This window comes from Ursus arctos, unplaced genomic scaffold (genome assembly GCF_023065955.2).
Source record: "Ursus arctos isolate Adak ecotype North America unplaced genomic scaffold, UrsArc2.0 scaffold_28, whole genome shotgun sequence".
NCBI lineage: Eukaryota > Metazoa > Chordata > Mammalia > Carnivora > Ursidae > Ursus > Ursus arctos.
In genome coordinates, this window is record NW_026622963.1 from 33,702,322 (window position 1) to 33,722,037 (window position 19,716).

General features: G+C 51.8%; 1 protein-coding gene across 2 annotated transcripts; it reads left to right on the forward strand.

Annotated features, from left to right (window-relative positions):
• The first annotated feature begins 1,549 nt into the window (after positions 1–1,549).
• On the forward strand, positions 1,550–19,512 carry VPS33B (VPS33B late endosome and lysosome associated). 2 transcript variants are annotated; one of them, XM_026510488.4, is made up of 23 exons: positions 1,550–1,988; positions 5,180–5,260; positions 5,613–5,674; positions 6,944–6,993; positions 7,182–7,249; positions 10,882–10,927; positions 11,958–12,052; positions 12,326–12,430; positions 12,838–12,934; positions 13,157–13,234; positions 13,437–13,510; positions 13,804–13,890; positions 14,082–14,172; positions 14,587–14,661; positions 14,906–14,970; positions 15,089–15,143; positions 16,159–16,205; positions 16,772–16,904; positions 17,512–17,585; positions 18,273–18,374; positions 18,554–18,629; positions 18,749–18,865; positions 19,138–19,512. In XM_026510488.4, the coding sequence occupies exons 1-23, from the start codon at positions 1,893–1,895 to the stop codon at positions 19,215–19,217; spliced, it is 1,854 nt and encodes a 617-aa protein (XP_026366273.1). In that variant the 5' UTR covers positions 1,550–1,892; the 3' UTR covers positions 19,218–19,512. The 2 variants fall into 2 exon arrangements, with proteins under 2 accessions (XP_026366273.1, XP_057159692.1); XM_057303709.1 differs by having other exon boundaries at positions 18,749–19,512.
• The last annotated feature ends 204 nt before the right edge of the window (positions 19,513–19,716 follow it).

Sequence of the window (19,716 nt, forward strand, 5' to 3'; positions counted from 1 at the left end):
ATATTCTCTTACTATTTCATAAATTACTTTTATGGTTGATTTCTTAGAATTAGGATCCAAACAATGTCCACACATTGCAACATTGCATGATGCGGCCATGTCCCAGAAGTGTCTTATATTCTAAAGTGGTTTTCCTTTCTATGTTATTCCCCTATTTTACAGGTTATTTGACCCATATATTTTCTATATTTAAAAAAATATTGAGAGAGAGCGTGCGCAGGTGGAGGGGCAGAAGAAGAGGGAGAGCGCAAATCTTTTTTTTTTTTTTAAGATTTTATTTATTTATTCGACAGAGAGACAGCCAGCGAGAGAGGGAACACAAGCAGGGGGAGTGGGAGAGGAAGAAGCAGGCTCATAGCAGAAGAGCCTGATGTGGGGCTCAATCCCATCACGCCGGGATCACGCCCTGAGCCGAAGGCAGACGCTTAACTGCTGTGCCACCCAGGAGCCCTGGAGAGAGCGAATCTTAAGCAGACTCTATGCCCAGCATGGAGCCAGATGCGACCACCCTATGATCATAAGCTGAGCTGAAATGAAGAGTCCCACGCAAACCAATTGAGCCACCCAGGCATCCCTATTTCCTGTATTTTGGATATAGTAGGTTTCGTTCCTATGATATTTATTTATTATCATGTTCCTACTACTCTCCATATTTCCTATCAACTGGTATTTACATCTTGAGACTTGATCAGGTTCAATTTTTGGCAATGAGTGAAGCTTTGTACTTCCTATGCATCTCACAGGGAGATGATGTTACGATGGATTAGTGAGTTCAGGTATTGTTAGCGGCTCTATCCCTAATAATGGCTTTTTTTTTTTTTAAACAAGGTGAATCTAGATCATTACCATCACCCCTGAAAATTCCCTAGTTTCTCTTCCCAGTCAATTCTTACCCCAAAGTCAATCACTTTCTGAAAATTTTTTTCACCATTGGTTTTTCCTGTTTTAGAACTGTACATAAATGGCATCATATAGATGCCACTCTGTATCTGGGTTCTTTCATTTATTGCGTTATTTTTATTATATGAATACGCCAGAGTTTGTTTATCCGTTTTCCCATGAAGGATTATTGAGTCAAAACTCCTGTATCCAAAGGTCATAACTGGCGGGACTTAGCTTCCACTGGATGCTAACGCGTTCCCCTTCTCCCCCCCGCCACCCCCGTGTGTCCCATCTCTTCTCTTGCCTCCTGTAGCTGGGAAGCCAGAGAACTCCCAGGTGGCAGCTAAATTTGTGGAGTAGATTTGACTGACAGCCAAGATCCCCGGGGATCAGTGCCCTCCGAACCCCGAGTGGGTTTCGCCCATTTTACAAAGTTCTAAAAAATCTAGCTAAAGTGCCCAACCCTCGCTTGAGCAAGCTAGGAGAATTGGGTGTAGCCTTAAAGATTAGTTGAAGGTGGAATCCTTATGAGGGTAACACTCTCCGCTGGGCCGGTATGAAATTGGAAGGCTGACCCGTTGCCTCCCGTTTTGGAATGTCCCTTCCAGGGCGCCTTCCCCGTCCCGGTAGGCTAAGCGCTGGTTGAGCGCACGGGACTTCCGGGAGGTCTAGGAAGTAGCTTCTCTCTCTGGCAGGAGGCGGGGTTTTCTCCGCACGCCGCGAAATCTGTGGGTGTAGACAGGGATCCTGGCTACCGGCGGAGTGGACCAGGGAGGGGCGGGTCGGTACTGCGGCTGCTGATCCGGACGCGGGTCCTCCGAGACTGTGGCTGTCTGACCGAAGGGTGGCCATTCATTCGAGCGCAGGAGCGAGGGCCCCTTCGGGGGCTCTTTCGAACCGTGCCCAGGCCTTCAGGAGCGCCGCCCTGCGCTTACCCTGGGCTGCTGCCGACCTTCTCTGAGTGGAGGGCGTCGTCCTTCTTCCACCCCGCTGCTCCGGTGCCCGCTGCCATGGCTTTCCCCCATCGGCCGGACGCCCCAGAGCTGCCTGATTTCTCCATGCTCAAGAGGCTGGCCCGAGACCAGCTCATCTATCTGCTGGAGCAGGTCAGTGCCCGCCACACCTGGGGCCTTTTCTGCATCAACAGTTTAGCACTCAGTGGACGCGTAGTTCTTCCTTGGCGGAGTCCCCTTGATCTTCTTCCAGGCCCTTGGTCTTGTCCTTGGAGCTTCTGTGGCAGGTCCAAAATGAAGCATTTAGGGAGGAAAACCAGAGGGCAGTAAGAGCTGCTTGGGACCTGGCAGAGAGTTAATGAAGTCACTTCTTTTTGGTACAGGCAAGGGAGGCACCACTCGTGCCCCGCATCACTGGGGATGGAACGATGGTTAAGACATCATTGTCCTTAAGGATCTACTCCAGTAGGAGCCTATGAAACACAGATTACCACACACGGGGTATCGTGTGGTAAATGGGTGATACCTAGGGTGCCGGGAGCATTCAGAATAAGCAGTCATTTCTAGTTGGAGTGATCTAGGAATTTTAAGGAGCTGGATTGTGAAGAATAAGCGTATTTTCCTTGGAGATGGGGGCGCGTGTTCAGGCAGATGGACTGGTTGGTAGAAGCAAAGTTGAGGAACCAGGGAAGGAGAAGGCACATACAGGGAAGAGAGCAGTGAGAAGTTACGCAGTAGGCATTAGGCAGCCACTGAAGGTTTTCTTTCCCCACTTAAGGGGTGAAGCAATACTTGAAGATGATTCTAGGGGTGCCTGGGTGGCTCAGTCAGTTAAGCAGCTGCCTTCGGCTCAGGTCATGATCCTGGGGTCCTGGGGTTGAGTCCGGTATCAGGCTACCTGCTCAGTGGGGAGCCTGCTTCTCCCTCTCCCTCTGCCCCTCCCCCCAGCTTGTACTCTCTCTCTCAAATAAATAAATAAAATCTTAAAAAAAAAATGAAGATGATTCTAATAGCCATGTGTGGAGTGGGGTGAATGGGGAACAAGAATGTTAGGAGACCATAGATAGGTGAAATTAGTGACAGTGGGAACGAAGGGAAAGGATGGATTTTTAAGTCATGGTGAAAGAAGACTCAAAGATTTACTGATTGTAAAGGTTGAGAGAGAAGCAAAGCTGAGTTTGAGATTTTTTACCTTGTGTTACTAGGAAAACAATGCTGTAGTTGTAATGCGTTATATGTATATTTACTTATTTAAATTTCCACGTTCCCTACTAGATTAGAAGACCCTTGAGGACAGGGAACATGTCTGTTTTATGCAGCACTGTGTACCTAGGGAGTAGCTAGCTTAGAGTCAAGCACATAGCATGTGTTTAGTAAATATTTTTAAATGAACATTGAATTAAATGAAAAAAAAAAAAGAATTAGAGGAAGGGGCTGATTAGTTTGGGTTTGGAAAGGGTGAAGATGCTAGTAGGAAATACTGCTTTTAACAGCCAGCAGATAGAATCATAGAGCTGCAGCTGGTTGAAGATGGGGACTTGGAAGAACCTCAGAGAACCTCAGGGGGTCTGGGACCAAATTTTGTATCTCTTTTATATGCCCCATAGTGGTAGTACAGTGATTGGCACGCAAAAGATGCTCAAACGTGTGAGAATTGAAAAGAGATGCTAGTTAAAGTCGCTTACAGGTGAGAAGCACGTGAAAGAGTAAATGAGACCAAGGACAGGGACCTGTACGTGGAGGTTGGGAGGAGTGGCCACAAGGGTGACTCACCATGGCCGATGCAGGTTTCTGTGCAATAATTTGCTCTTCAAACTGACTTCTGACTTAATTCTTGTTGACGGGCACTGCTGTTCAGGCTCGAGCCCTCAGAATCGTCTTTGACTCCCCCCCCCCATAGTTAACTGAACCAGTCGCTAAGTCCCAAGGATATTTCCTCACACCCAACTTTAGAGATTATACAGTAACACACATTATAGAGAAGGTAGAAGATAAGAGAAAGTATAAAGAGAAAAAATAGATACAAGCGCTGGTGACACTGTTAATTTCTTTCAGTTATTTAAAAACTTCTCTTACACATTCCGTGTACCTTTACCGTATTTTTGTTCACAGCACCACCAGCTTCAATCAGGTCCTCATTCATGGCTACATGCTTGGGCTGCCTGACTGTTGCTTTAACCACATAAGTGGACTCCCTGCCTCAGTTTCTCACGCCTCCAATCCATTGTACCCACAGTGCCCAGTGATCTAACTAAAACTTCCAGCTGAGTGGATGCTTCAAGGGCAAAAGCTTTCTGTTTTCCCTTGTTCATAGAGGATTGACGCCAAACTCCCTAACCTGACATTGGGGTCCTACATGCTCCAGTTCCAGTCAGCTGTTTCAATCCTGTCCCCCACCGATCCACTACATCAAGATTTCCCAGCCTCAGTGCCACCGACATCTGGGGCAGGTTAATTCTTTGCTGTCTTTGCGGGACTGTCCCGTGTTTAGCGACATCTCTAACCTCTACCCAGTAGATGGCAGTCAAACCCCTTGCCCCAAGTCAGATAGCCAAAAATGTCTCCACACACTGCCCGAGGTCCTCATCCCTGCTTGAGAACCACTGCCCTACACTTACCTTATGCATCAGCCAAACCAAATTGCTTGTTCTGTCCTTACCATTCAGCCTGTTCTTGTGCCACAGCCTTTGCTGAATCGCCATCTTCTGTCACTGCCAGCACCCTACCCATTTGTCGAGGCCTAGTTGAGAGCAAACTTCTGATGACTTCCCTCTCTCTGCCACTCAGTGTGACCCCTCCTTCCCCTGGACACGTGAGACAGCAGGAATCCGATGGCAGGGATTTGGGTGGGAGAGTGGGTGGGTGGGTTTGGACTGTTCTGGGCTAAGTCTTCTGCATTGAACGTGGGTTATTTTTGAAATTAGAAGAAAAGAGCTACTTAGGAAGAGATGGCAGTTAGTTGAGGGGTTGCAGGATGCAAAGTGGGGCTTTGTCTGGTTTGGCTTTGTTCAGCAGGCAATAGGGGTGACTGGGGGGCAGATTGGAGGACAGAGCAATGATGCAGAACAAGGTCATGGGCGAGCGTTGAGTGGTTGAGTGATGAGGACTTAACCTTCGAGAAGGTGAAATAGCTCTCCACTGGCATAGAAACTGAGAAGACAAACTAGGCGAGTAAAGAAACGTCCGCTGTGGATACAGATAATAGACGAGGTGCTGGGGTGATGGAATGTTGCCTACCACACTGAGAGCTCAGTCTGTGCTTTTATTAAGTGGATGGCTGGACAAGCTCTCAGCCGAGGGAGCGTGTGTGGTCTATGAGTGACTCAATATACTGTGTCCTTCAGCTTCCAGGGAAAAAGGACTTGTTCATTGAGGCAGATCTCATGAGCCCTTTGGATCGGATCGCCAATGTCTCCATCCTGAAGGTACCTGCCCCTTTTCCCAGTGGACTCGGCCCCTCTTTCCTCGTGAAGCAGTTTTTCTTTAATCAACAATATGGATTACTAATGAGTGACTGCCCTTTTAGGGAAAATGCAGGGAAGCTTAATTGGGTGGATAAAGGGGGATTGATGCTGTGGTTTGGATTGGTTTTTAATTGTTTGGTTTTGGGGTTTTTTTCTGTTGACGGTTTAAGGAAAGTTCAGCAGGATGGTTGTCAGGGAGGCAGTTTGATTCCCAGGAGTAGCACGAAGAGGAGCCCTTACAGAAGTCCTCTTTGTGTCCTGCTGCGGGTTTCCAAACACTTACATGCATTGTCTTGTTGGGTTCTCTCTGTAGCAACACGAAGTCGACAAGCTGTACAAGGTGGAGAACAAGCCAGCCCTCAGCTCCAATGAACAGTGAGTGTCTGGGGGAGTCTGTCTGGGCTCCAGGCTGGAGGACGTCCCCGCACCTCTGCCTCCCGTCTGTCCTTGGCTGGGGTCTGGCGCCATGTTTCTGAGGTGGTTCACCTCCCTGCACTTTTGCAAGTTCACACCTGGGTTATGCTGTGCCCTCTTAACTGGTCTCCCTTCCGCACTTTCTCCCTGCCCTGTGCTCTCCTGTCTCTAATCCAGTCTGCCATCTCTAGCCAGATTGGTTCATCTTTCAAAAGTATCTTCATTATGCTCTTCTCAGGGACCTACAAGGCTTCCCTTACTCGCTGACTAAAGTCCAGATGGCTCATCACAGATTCCAAGGCGGCCTCCAGCGAGGCTCACCCTGCCTTCTAGTCTGCTCTGTCGTGTGTCCCCTCAAGCCTCTGCTTGACACACACTTTCTTTTTCTTTCTTTCTTTTTTTTTAAGTTTTATTTATTTAAGTAATCTCTGCGCCCAGCGTGGAGCTCAAACTTGTGACCCCAAGATCAAGAGTCACATGCTCCGCTGACCGAGCCTGCCAGGCGCCCTGGCTCGCGCTTTCTCACGCCGCCCAACTGTGTGCGCGTTGCCTTTGCCCCCTGGCCGCTCTGCCTGCCGTTGTCTCCTGCGCTCGCTGCTCCTGCAAAAAATGCCTGGCCTTCCGGGCCCAGCGCCACCTCCTCCATGCAGCTCGGTGTCACCACTCCGGTCCAGGGTGCTTTCTTCCTCCTCTGGATTTCCATGGTGTTTAGTGTGTGTCCTGGTCACTTGGCACATAGTCACAGAGAGCCCATGTGACAGAGCCTGGCCTCCATTTTTATTTTTTATATTTTTCTATCTTAAGTAATGTTCATGCTCCTTTAGAGGAAAAAAAATCTCCTAGATACATGGAGAGTACCTCCATGAACCCCCGTTTGAAAAACACCATTTTATATACTTTCTTGTATTATTTTTAACAGTTGATTATCAACGTACCCCATACGTGTGTATCTGACTTTGCCCAATAGATTGTAAATTATGGGAGAGCAGGAGCTCCTGGGGCCGCCGTGGGCTGCGTACCAGTGGTGTCGAAGGGAGTCCTCTGTGCGCGGGATGTGGTTGGCCGAGAGCGCGGGCATAGCTTTGGCTAGGATGAGAACGATAGGCCTGGCGAGGAAGGCAAATAACAGAAGAGCTGACATTTCTGTTTCTTCTAAGCTGCTATCACCAACTGCATGATTTTTTTTTCACTGAGGTTTTTTTTGTTGTTTTTTTACTTTCTCTCCCGCAGGTTGTGCTTCTTGGTCCGACCCCGCATCAAGAACATGCGATACGTTGCCAGTGAGTATGCCGTGGCGCCACATGTAGTCCTAAGACCTGTGCCAAGATGAAGGGCCTAGGCCATAGGAGCTTTTAATGAGAAGAGATGGTTCGAATGGGCCCTACCACTCGGAGACGATGTCTGCGTCTTTGCTTCCAGTCTAACAGATGGCCCATGGCTTTCTGGGTTGCTTTCCTTCCTTCTGTAGGTCTTGTCAATGCTGACAAATTGGCTGGCCGAACTCGAAAATACAAAGTGATCTTCAGCCCTCAGAAGGTGAGTTTGGGTCCTGGCGGGAGTAGGAGAAGGTAGATCGGGACAGAAGGCTGGGAAGGGACTGGGGCGCATAGCTGTGTCTCCCCTCAAGCCAGTTATGTGTGACTGAACAGAATACCTGTCACGGTCTTGTCATTGACGTGGCCCTGATTGTTTAGCAGAGGCTGTCATCGAACTGCGCCGGTTACAGATGGTGGAGTGTGAGAGGTGTTCTCTATGTAGACTTCTTCTGAAGCAGAGCCTGCCGGGTACCCCTTCTAACTCACGTTTCTGTAGAGTGATGTGCACTACGTCATGTGATTTTGTCCCTTTATCCCTTCCACAATAAATGATAAATCATTACTTCTCCACGCTCACCCAAGGCATGTGGCCGGCTGCCCCTGGGTTGCTAGAACCATAGCCAGGTACTTTGCAAAGGCCCTTTCTTACACGAGAAAGGAGCTTGGAGACCATTGCACTGACCCCAGCTTTGAGCCTCTGGGGGAAGCGAAGCCCGCAGTCACAGTGAGTTAGCATCGCCAGGCCAGGTCTCTTGCGTCTATTTTCGCTCAAGAGTTGTAGCGTTTGGTGATCCTGGCATCTCCGTTCCCTGATTCCATCAAGCTCCGCTCTCACCCCTGCGTCAGCAAGCTGCACTGTGTCTTCGCACACGGCCTGCCCCGGGCCTGTGCGGCTGTACCAAGGGGTGCACGCCGCATGGAGAGCGGATAGAAATTCGAGTTGAAAGGACAAGGATTTATTCTTTTTCAGTCTTTCCCAAAAAGTTCCAGAGAAAGTAGAAGCAGTAGCTCAGTGTGAGACGCTGAAGCCCAACTGGGGGACTCCTTGCGTTAGCACCTGTTACCTGTGTGCTCTGGGATAGGTTATTTAACTGCTCTGCGGCTCAGTTTTCTCATCTATAAAATGGGGTTGATAGTAGTACTTACCTTTTTTTTCAGCCCTGGTGAGGAAGGCAACAGGGCTGAACATTTTATTCTGTTTTTTATTTTAATTCCCATGTAGTTAACAGTGTTCTGCTAGTTTCAGGTGTGGGATATAGGGGTTCAACAGTTCTGTACATCACTCAGTGCTCATCCCGATAAGTGCAGTCTTGACCCCCTTCACCCATTCCTCCCCTCCCCCCGCTCACCTCTCCTCTCGTGACCATCAGTTCTCTCTAGTTAAGAGTCTGATTTTTGGTTTCCCTCTTTTTTTCTTCATGTTTGTTTTGTTTCTTAAATTCTACATATGAGTGAAATCCTATGGTATTTGTCTTTCTCCAGCTTATTTCTCTTAGCATAATACTCTCTAGCTCCATCCACGTTGTTGCAAATGGCAAGTACTTGCCTCTTTTAATTTAAATGACTTTTAGTTTTTGTTAGGAAATCTAGTGAAATTACAGGCTTATATTGTTTTCTCATCACATGGAAGGAATAAGAAGAAAGAGCTAATTAGAGCTAAAAAAAATCTAATTAGATAGGATGTGAGACAGAGAAAATTCATCGAAATATCAATTTTGTTTTTCTGTGTAAGAGGGAGGCTTGTAGGATTATTTGAAACTGTTAACCAACTTGTTCCATTCCCTGTTTAAACAGATCTCTCCTTGGAAGTATAATTTGAAAAAAGGGCCTTTATAAGACTCCAAAAACTAAAATTTATTGCCACAGCTCCTTTAATAACATTTATTTTTTTTTAAAGATTTTATTTATTTATTCGACAGAGATAGAGACAGCCAGCGAGAGAGGGAACACAAGCAGGGGGAGTGGGAGAGGAAGAAGCAGGCTCACAGCGGAGGAGGCTGATGTGGGGCTCGATCCCATAACGCCGGGATCACGCCCTGAGCCAAAGGCAGACGCTTAACCGCTGTGCCACCCAGGCGCCCCATCTAATTAGATTTTTTGACCTAATTTTGTATCGCAGGACAGTCTCCCTCAGTAGCTGTAGGGAAGAGGGAATCTCTCTCTTCCTGAGACTCCTTTTGTTAATTATGAAGATGGGCAGATTTCGATCTGGGTTCTGGAAGTCCATTAGTTAGCACTAAAAGTGGGCCTGCTGTTATCAGTTTCACTGACAGAACGGAGTGAGGGACGCGGCCCCTGCCTGGCTCGGTCTGTAGAGCATGTGACTCTTGATCTCAGGGTTGTGAGTTTGAGCCCCACATTGGGCATAGAGCCTACTTAAAAAAAAAGAAAGAGAGAAAGAAAGAAAGGGGTGAGGGGTGAATTGGATTCTTCTGTGTTAAGTAAAATAAGGAGCACGTAGGATTAATCTTCCGCATCTTGTGGAGTCATCACGAGGACCAGGAGAGGTAATCCTGATAAAACGCTACCAACAGTGCCTCGCACGTGTAAAATGTATAATGCGCATCGGCTGTTACCATCACCATCATTATCAAATGGGAGTGCTCCTCCCTCCTTCCTCACTGCCTCCAAGTATGTCGCCCTCTTCCCACTTGCCTCAAAGGAGGAAGTGACCCTGGCCTCTTCCCTCCCCGATCCGCCGGTTCACCTGTGGTCCTGGCCCCATGCCCACGTTCCTTCTCTACCGTCTTGCTTTGTTGGGTGGATTCTTTCTCTTTGTCTTCAACCATGTCTATCCCTTTTTTTTTTTTAAGATTTTATTTATTTGAGAGAGAGAGTGCATGAGCAGAGGGGAAGGGTAGAGGGAGAAGCAGACTCCATGCTGAGCAGGAAGTGCAATTCAGGACTCGATCCCAGGACCCCAAGATCATGACCTGAGCCGAAGGCAGATGCTTAACCAACTGAGCCACCCAGGCGCCCCATGTCTGTCCCTTCTAAGTAACTCTCCCTGCTTCATGTCTTCTCCCTGTCAGGGGCTCTCCCTTCTGTTGTGTGGAGACTTGTGTCAAGAGTTCTTGCTGCCATGGCTCCTGCGTCCTCACCCCCGCCTTTAAATCGAGTCCCACTAGGGCTCTGTTGTCAAACCCAGTGATGCCTGCTTGCTGCTCGTCCTGCTTAATGTCCCTGGCATTTGACGCTGTGGCCCGTTCTTCCTGAGACTGACCTTTCCTGCCCTTAGAGGAGCTGCGTCCCCCTGTTCCCGCCTCCGTGTCATCTTTCCGTCTGCTCCGCAGGAGTTGCCCTGTGCACCCGTTTAATTGTGGTGTTCCCTAGAACCCTTTCCTTAGAGCTTGTGTCCCTCTGTGTTCTTTTCTCTTGGACAAACCACCCACCTTAAATACGCTGTGCCGTGGACCCCCAGACCTCTCTCAGTGACTCTAGGGGTCTCCTGGACATGTCCTACCCTGGCCTCGCTGCACAGCACTGCTCCTGCCCTGCCACCTGGCTCACCCCCTGGTTTCTGAGGTGCACTCTTGCCTTCCCCCCATGTGTGCCTGCTGCATGTGCACCTTTCGGTGATGCTGAAATACCTTCTCCTTTGTGGGGCTTCCCAGTCTCGCAGGGAGACAAGAGCAGTGGGCTTAATACATAAATAAAGTGGATAAAGGGAAACAAAGCCCTGGGCTAGATGGTCCCAGTGGTCCTTCCTGTTGTCCCTAAGAGTCCAGGCTCTCTTGTCGTCGTCACTGGGTTCAGTAGGTATTGTCCTCAGCAGTGACTGTGGAGGAACGCCAGAGAGATGGAAAGAACAGAGAAGAAGCCGGTCACCAACCACTCCCTTTTGTCTTTCAGTTTCATGCGTGTGAGATGGTGCTGGAAGAAGAGGGAGTCTTTGGAGGTGAGAGGAGGCGGCCGTGAGTGGAGACGGGGAGAACATGCGGGAAGAAGGGAGGAAATATCGCTGGGCCCCTCATCTCTACCTGTTGGCCTGGGGGCAGGGGAGGTTCCTGACTACGTGGAGCGGGACAGGGCCCTGAAGGGAAGGCTGAAGGGGGTCCCGGGTGCTGCCATTCCCCCCTTTCTGAGACTCCCACAAGGAAAATATGTGCCTTCCCTCCCTCCATTCTGCGTTCAGCGCTGACCTGGGCACCATGCCCCCTGCTGGAGATCCCGCCCTGGCGCCAAAATCCTCGGTGGTGGTGGCCTTCTGCTGTTAGCCCCTTCCTGGCCCCTCAGCCTCACTGTGTGCAGCTCCCTCCTTTCTCCTGACTCTACCCTCCAGCCGTGGGCACTTCCTACTTGCTTTTCCTGTGGTCTAGAATATTCTCCACCTCAGCTTTTTTTTTTTTTTCATACCCAAATCTCACTCAAATTCTAAGTGTAAATGTCGCTTCTTTAAGGAAGTCTTTCCTATACTCCTGTACTTTTCCTGGGCCCCGCGTAGCTGCGGTTCGATCTCTGAAACATTCGTGCTTCCAGATTGCTGTTGTTCTTTGGAGCACAACTGTAATGAGATGTGTCTGGTGTGTATCTCTCTCACTAGATTGGGACTCTCTCGCCGACGATGGGGAGCATGTCCGTTCTACTCCCGCACCCCCAGTGCTGGGCCTAGTGCCTGCACAGATGTGGCTTTCTGTCAGTATTTGTCGATTAGAATGAGTGTTTCCTCGGCACTTCCGGTCGGCAGTCGAATGAGAACATGCCCCTCTCACATTGTAGGACAGGCCGTGGTGTGCACGTCTCCTTTTGTTATCTGACCATGAACGCCTTTAAGGCACAGACTGTCTCCTCTTTGAGTGTCCGTGCTTAGTGCAGGGCTGGGCATGTGGCAGGCGCTCAGATATTTCTGCGTCACCACGGCGGACCTTCTCTCTCAATGTGGAGCCCTGTGCCTTCTGCCGGGAGGCTGATGCTCTCTGTACCCGCAGATGTGAGCTGTGACGAATGGGCCTTTTCTTTGCTGCCTCTTGATGTGGATCTGTTGAGCATGGAGCTCCCAGAATTTTTCAGGGACTACTTCCTGGTAAGTGCAGGGTCCTTGGGTCTTGGCATCGACAGGTGGGGACACACATGGGGTCCGTGTGGGCTGGAAACATGGACATAACCTTCCTGTAATTCCTATAATTTATCACGAGGGCGAGTGTTTTGCAGGACTTCCTTTGGGGCCAGTCACAATGAGAGCCTTCAGGCAGTCCCCACACCCGGCCTTCCTGCTCCCGGGCTGCGAGGGCTAGCCCCTTTCCAGATGGGTCCGTTGGGCTGAGCCATATCTCTGTGGCCCGTCTGGTTCCTGCAGGAAGGAGACCAGCGCTGGATCAACACTGTGGCGCAGGCCTTGCACCTTCTCAGCACTCTCTACGGGCCCTTCCCCAACTGCTACGGGATTGGCAGGTGCAGCAAGGTGGGTGCTGGCGGTGCTGCGGTCCCGATGGCCCCGTCGTACCCATTCTCTGCCTACCGTGGCGTGCCCAGGGGCATCTGTGATCAGAGCTATATTCTTTAGCTTGCTTTTATTGTTCTAGAAGAGTTCCTCAGAGAGGAGGACTTGTGTGACTGACAGAGAGGCAAGAGCCGGGACCTCCAGATAGCACTCCTAAGTCTTTTCCGGGGGCAGAGATAGTCCTTCATCGGCAGGGGGAAGGCTGGGAGGGGTGGGCACAGATGGGAGTGCAGTGGGTAGTGGTGTTAATAATTAGCTCCCCTCTTGGGGTCAAGGAGAGGTGTCACATGGAAAGGAGTTGGCTTCAGTAGGTGTGGGCTGCAGCAGGGACCTGGACACGAGACTGAGAATGTCTTGGTCCCTGGCAGATGTCCTACGAATTGTGGAGGAAACTGGAGGAGGAGGAGGATGGCGAAACCAAGGGCCGAAGGCCGGAGATTGGACACATCTTCCTCCTGGACAGAGGTAAACGATGCTCAGCGCTCCTGTCGTCTCCGGACCCTCGAAGACATGGGGATCCGGCCAACGTGGTGGCCCAGTTAGGATCCTCAGGTCGGGGCTGTGAATGGCCGCGCTGATCGGGAGCACGGCGCTTGGGCCCCGTGGAGGCCCGGGAGCTGATGCCGAGTGAACTGGGGAGCCGCGTAGGAAAGGGAGGACCCTCACGGCCAGGGATCTCGGTTTCAGATGTGGACTTCGTGACGGCCCTTTGCTCCCAGGTGGTTTACGAGGGCCTGGTGGACGACACCTTCCGCATCAAGTGTGGTAAGTGGCATCTTGGCGAGGTGGAGGGGGTCCTCAGCTCCCGGGGCCTCTCGCAGGGGGCAGGGCTTGTGGGAGAGCCTCAGACTCTGAACAAACTGCTGGCTTCCGGATAGTTTGGGGGACTTTGAATGCAGTTCAGGAAAGGGGAGGAGAGGGAAGGCCTCCCTGGAGGTCCTCATAGCTGCTCCCTCTGCTCTCAAAGGGAGTGTCGACTTTGGCCCAGAAGTCACATCCTCTGACAGGAGCTTAAAGGTTCTACTCAATGCTGAGGACAAGGTGAGGGTATGGGTGCTGGCCGTGGATTACCCTGGGGCCACTGTTGGCCCGAGGCCGTGGGCCCGGCTCTGGGAGGGGAGGCTGAGCCTGTGGGAGAGGGATCCCCCCCAGGAGCGAGCGTACCCTGGAACCCAATAGCTGGTGCTTGACATACACTTGTGACACAGCTCAGCTTCCTCTGCTTTTGCTAGAACAGCCGGGCACTCCTCTTGCGCTCCCATTGCACTACTGAGGGAGGAGGGACTGGTTAGGGTTCTCTCTGGTAAGCTGTTGCTGTCTTGTTCCCCTTGCAGGTGTTTAGTGAGATTCGTAATGAGCACTTCTCCAACGTCTTTGGCTTTTTGAGCCAGAAGGCCCGGAACTTGCAAGCTCAGTATGACGTGAGGCTCCAAGCCCGGGCTCCTCCGTGTTGTTTCCCCAGTGGCTTCCCAAGGCTGCTGCCCTTTGGCTTCCTTCTGATAGGATGACAGCCCCCTGTCTTTCCTCCTGGAATCGGGGGGAAGCTGAGGGAGGGTGGTGGCCGTGCATGTCTGACGGCAGGAGAGGCTGACCTTATGGGGACCTCCCCCAGCGCCGGAGAGGCATGGACATCAAGCAGATGAAGAACTTCGTGTCCCAGGAGCTCAAGGGACTGAAACAGGAGCACCGCCTGCTGAGCGTCCGTAGGTTTCAGCCTGAGCGGAGGGCGAGGGTCTGCTGCAGAGATCTGCCCTGGGGTGGAATGCTGTTTACCCAGCACGTCGTGGTCTCGTTTCGTCTGAAGTGGGAAGAAGCACTTCTGCATTTTGCCTTAAGAACTTCTTACTCTTGGGGCGCCTGGGTGGCTCAGTCGGTGAAGCATCTGCCTTCAGCTCAGGTCATGATCTCAGGGTCCTGGGATCGAGTCCCCGTGGGGCTCCCTGCTCGTGGGGCGTCTGCTTCTCCCTCTGCCCCTCCCGCAACTCATGGTCTCCCTCTCTCTCTCTCTCTCAAATAAGTGAATAAAATCTTTAAAAACGTTTTTATTCTTCTGGACAATAAAGGCATATCCTACTGGAACCGGGAATATGTCAGCTTGCTTTTTGTCCTGTCTGCAGATATCGGGGCCTGTGAATCCATCATGAAGAAGAAGACCAAGCAGGACTTCCAGGAGCTCATCAAGACTGAGCATGGTAGCTGTGGGGGCCGTGCCCGCCTCCTTCCCATGCTTCTGCTTCCCTTGCTCCCAGCACCGCCCCACCCAGCAGAGATGCTCTCGGGCTCCTTCCAGCTGATGCTGGCTGGGTGGGATGCTAGTTCCTGCAGAAGTCCGGGGGTCCCTTAACCTCCCCCCAAGCATGGAGAAAGATGGGGAGATGCTGTTGGCAACAGCTAAGCTGCCTCCGCCATAACGGGCCCTCCTCTGCTTCCTCACAGCGCTGCTGGAGGGCTTCAACATCCGGGAGAGCACCAGCTACATCGAAGAACACATAGACCGGCAGGTGAGCGGGTGGCCGGGGTTGCTGGGAACCGTGTGTCACGGTGGGCTTGGCCTCCACAGAAGGAAGAGGAGAGAAGACCATGTGTCACAGAATTCTCTAGGACTTTCTTCTCGTGCAGGTGTCGCCTATAGAAAGCCTTCGCCTCATGTGCCTTCTGTCCATCACGGAGAATGGTGAGCCCCTGGAACCAGAGATGCCAGACTGAAAAACTGCACCTTAGGGATAGAAGGATTCATTTTGAATGACAGAGATAATATCCTAGCAGACAGAACGTTTCCCAGTAATTGCGTGGATTCTTTCCCCGGAAGATAAAGCGATCTTTGTTCGGAGTGAGACATCCCGAGGGCCTGGGGTCATTTAGTGTCCCAACCCTGAGTAGGACCACACCCAGCGCCCCCCGCACCCCCCCCCCCCGGGACAAGTGCTGACACATCTTAGGACTGCAGAGGCCCAGTGCAGAGTGGCATTTCTCTCTCTCTTCCATCTGGCCGCCCACCTTCCACGAGCTTTCATAATAAAGAGACAGTCCAGGAAAAGGGGACAGCCATACGATTTTGTAAACATTTCCAAAAGCTCAGATTCTGCAACTTTCTGTGGCACAACTTTCAACCTGTTTATGCAACCTTTTCACCTGTTTTTTGTTGTTGTTTTGATTGGAAGTAGAGTTGACACACGATGGAACATGAGTTTCAGGTGTACAGCACAGGGATGGGGCAAGTGTGGAGTTGTGCTGGGCTCCCCACAAGTGCAGCTAGTACAGTACCATTGGCGGTCCTCCCTGTGCTGTGCTGTTCGTCCCCGTGACTTGACGCCCGTTCTTCATACCTCACTGGAGGAAAGCACCTCAGACTGCACTCCCTGACCTCATCCGAACACTTGTCCTATTCCTCGGTAGCTTGTAAAGCAGTTTGCAGTAGCTCTGGCCCCAAGCCAGGAAGCAATGTGCCCAAGTCCCTTCGCCTCCCTCCTGCCCCATCCCTCCACCATCCCCACCGATAAACAAGCTTAAATTTAGGAGTCAGTTTAGAATCAACTGGCTGGATGCAAGGTTAACATTTACTGAATCCTTCCTCCTGATAAGGGTGGTTTGGGGAGCAAGAGGGTAGGTGGGTGGGTTGGTATGGCTGTTGATTTCAGGACACCTCAGCTGGTGTTCGCGTGAACCTGTCTTGTCTTCCTGACCCTCAGGTTTGATTCCCAAGGATTACCGATCTCTGAAAACACAGTATCTGCAGGTAAGGCCGGGAGAGTGCACTCAGGAGGGATCTGGGTGGAGGGAGGTCATTGGACACTTCTGAAAGAGGCAGAAGAAATGGCCCCTTTCCTGTCTGCATCTCCATCTTGTTCCCGATCTGGCCTCCCTCTTAGAGCGTCTCGGCACAGTCAGCCTCTCAGCATGCAGAGACCCTCCCACTGCCCTTGTCTCCCCCACTCCCTGCTCTCTTGGTGGGTGGCCAGTGCTGGAGAGCTGGAGCCATAGAGCTATCGGACCAGGGGTTGAGTTCTCACCCCTGGGGCTCTTCCTCGCTTTTGCGTCTTGTGAGGGGTTGATATGGCTTTCCTTCCAGGTCTTTCTCTAGTCTTACCACATCAGTGAAGCCCTCCCTAGCACCCTCACATCAACGACCTTCTCTGTTCTCTCATAGTTTCGTGCTTTTCTCTTTCTCCTCCTTTGGTGTTTGGTTATTTCTTTAGGGCACAGAATGCATAGCCCTTCTGTCCCTCACCTCCATATCACCTGACAGAGGTAGACCTTGGTGTGGTGGATGCTCGGTAAATGGCTGAATTGCATTTTCTTCAGAGCTATGGCCCCGAGCACCTGCTAACCTTCTCCAATCTGCGGCGAGCGGGGCTCCTCACGGAGCAGGCCCCGGGGGACACCCTCACAGCTGTGGAGAGTAAAGTGAGCAAGCTGGTGACGGACAAGGCTGCAGGTGAGCAGGGAGCACTTCCTCAGCCAGAGTCCCCTCTCCTTGCAGCAGCCAGAGTGCCGTGGGAGGGAGGCAGCGAGCTGGGGAAGGAGGACGTGATTCTCCACGCTTCCTGGCGTTACTGCTGCTTCCGCTAGCAGGAGCACATTCCCTTTATTGAACACTTACCATGTGCTGAGACCTGTAGATACCAGTTTCTCACGTAATCCTCTCAAACGTAAGCTTATCACCTCCACTTTCTAGAGAAGGAAACAGGTTGAGTGAGGTTAAGTGACTTGTTCAAGGTCCCTCGGTGAGTAAGTCAGATTTGAACCCAGGTCGGCTGACTCCGAGCCCCACGCACCTCACCAGTGAGCTCGGGTCACTCTGGAGCTTGCGCCGAGCAGGTGGCTGGGACCCCGCAGGAAGACTGTGGTGGGGTGAAGGGTGGAGAGTGTCTTGATCAGTTCCAGGGAATTTTAGGTGAACGGCTTTGAGGAGGGCCTTGAGATGTGAGCGGTCCTGTTACTTGTAAGGTCCTGCTATTTGTCATTTCCTGAGTGGTGTCACCTGGGGCAGGGTCAGGAATCCGTCGCTCTTCGATGAAATCCAGCACAGATTTCCTTCCCAGGAAAGATTACTGATGCCTTCAGTTCTCTGGCCAAGAAGAGCAATTTCCGTGCCCTCAGCAAGAAGCTGAATTTGGTACGTAGATTCGGGATGGATGGGGAGCCGTGGGTCCAGGCCTTTGCGGAGTACTCTGACTCCCCAACATCACTTCCTTGTTTTGTTTTTATAAAGAGCCTTTCGTTCGGTAGCATCATAGCATAAGCTTAATTTAACGATGAGACGAGACACAAAGATTCATTCACTTAATAAACCGATAAGCAGGGGCGCCTGGGTGGCACAGCGGTTAAGCGTCTGCCTTCAGCTCAGGGCGTAATCCCGGCGTACCGGGATCGAGTCCCACATCAGGCTCCTCCGCTATGAGCCTGCTTCTTCCTCTCCCACTCCCCCTGCTGTGTTCCCTCTCTCGCTGGCTGTCTCTCTGTCACATAAATAAATAAAATCTTTAAAAAAAAAATAAAAAAAAATAAACCGATAAGCACCCACCAGTGCCAGAGGATGGGCCGAGTGCCACATCAGTGACAGACATGTCCCCTGTCACCAGGCGATCGGCAGTGGGGCATCTTTCTTTCCAGCTCTTCGTAGGGAGCCTGGGGAGCTCGTTCAGGAAAATCGGTGGGTACTGAACAAAAGCTTTAGGGCTTTTGCCAGTTTTCCCTTTAGCTGAAATAAGGCCTATTTGTTGGGATGTGCTTTTCTCTGACCGTGTAAAAAGCTGGAGAGAGGAGTTGTCACGTGCCTCACATAGTCCCCGTTGCCCTTTAGATCCCACGTGTGGACGGCGAGTACGATCTGAAAGTGCCACGGGACATGGCCTATGTCTTCAGTGGGGCTTATGTGCCCCTGAGCTGCCGACTCATTGAGCAGGTGAGAATAAGCGAGCTGCCCCCATCCGTGTTTCACTCTCTGCTTTCCCTTGGTCCCTGGCCTGTCCCGACCTTCCACCACCCCAGGAACTAACGAGACGTGACAGTCTGGCCGCTGCGACCTTCCCTTCCTCAGCCGGACAGAGTCTCAGACTCGAACCCCCTGCTCGTGCCTCCCAGGTGCTGGAGCGGCGGAGCTGGCAGGGTCTGGACGAGGTGGTGCGTCTGCTCAACTGCGGCGAGTTGGCCTTCACAGGTGCGCAGTGCCGGCCCTGCGGCCAGGGTGGGAGGGGACGGCTGGGACAGGACAGGGGGCTGGGGGCGCCCCCAGCGCCGGCGCGCCAGGGAAGAGCTGAGTCGGGCCGATCTGCGCAGACATGACCAAGGAAGACAAGGCTTCCAGCGAGTCCTTGCGCCTCATCCTGGTGGTGTTCCTGGGTGGTTGCACGTTCTCGGAGATCTCAGCCCTCCGGTTCCTGGGCAGGGAGAAAGGTAAGAGAGACCAGGAAGGGGGTCCGGGGGACAGAGGGCGGTGCTCAGAAGGCTTCTCGACGGGTCCCTGGGCACCACTTCCTGTGGTCTAGCTGCGGGCTCAGGAGCGGGGAGCCCAGTTCTACCCAGCGCGGCATGTCATTGTCATGCCCGAGAGCGTGGCACTGTTAGCTGCTGCGCTGGTGCAGCCGGGGCTGTGGAACTGGAGGGCTGAACCGGGCTGGGGCGGGGGGGCCTCATCTGCTCTTAGTCATGTATTTTTGACTCCATAGGGTACAGGTTCATTTTCCTGACAACGGCAGTCACAAACAGTGCTCGCCTCATGGAAGCCATGAGTGAGGTGAAAGCCTGACGTTCTCCCTGCTGGGTTGATGTCTTCCCTGGACACATTTCCCAACGGGATGCAAGAATTTGGTCCCAGCTGCTAACCAAGTGTCCACCAACTACCCTACTAAGAGCCGGGGAGCACGAACTTACTCGGGAGTTAGAGAAGTTATCTGAGGAGAGCGCTCACTTCCAGCCCCCAGCATATGTCTCCCTGTTTTGTGTATGAAGTACAGCTTGTGCTGAAAAGATGCGAGGAGGAAGAGGTATCTTTTGCTAAATCCTGTTTGAGTATCATTGTAAATAAAGCCTCTACTCTCCAATGTCATGTTTAGTTCTCGACACACACTTCCGTCTTCGTAGCGAAGCCCAGGGCGCTTCATGGGTTCTGTGGTCTGGACTCTGCGGTAGCTCTGGGCCTGGTCTGCTTCTCTCCTGACACGTGCCCTGCCCCAGAGTTTCCTCAGCTGCAAATGACGGGGATGGATTAGATAGGCGATCAGTAAGCACCCTTCCAATTCTAAAAT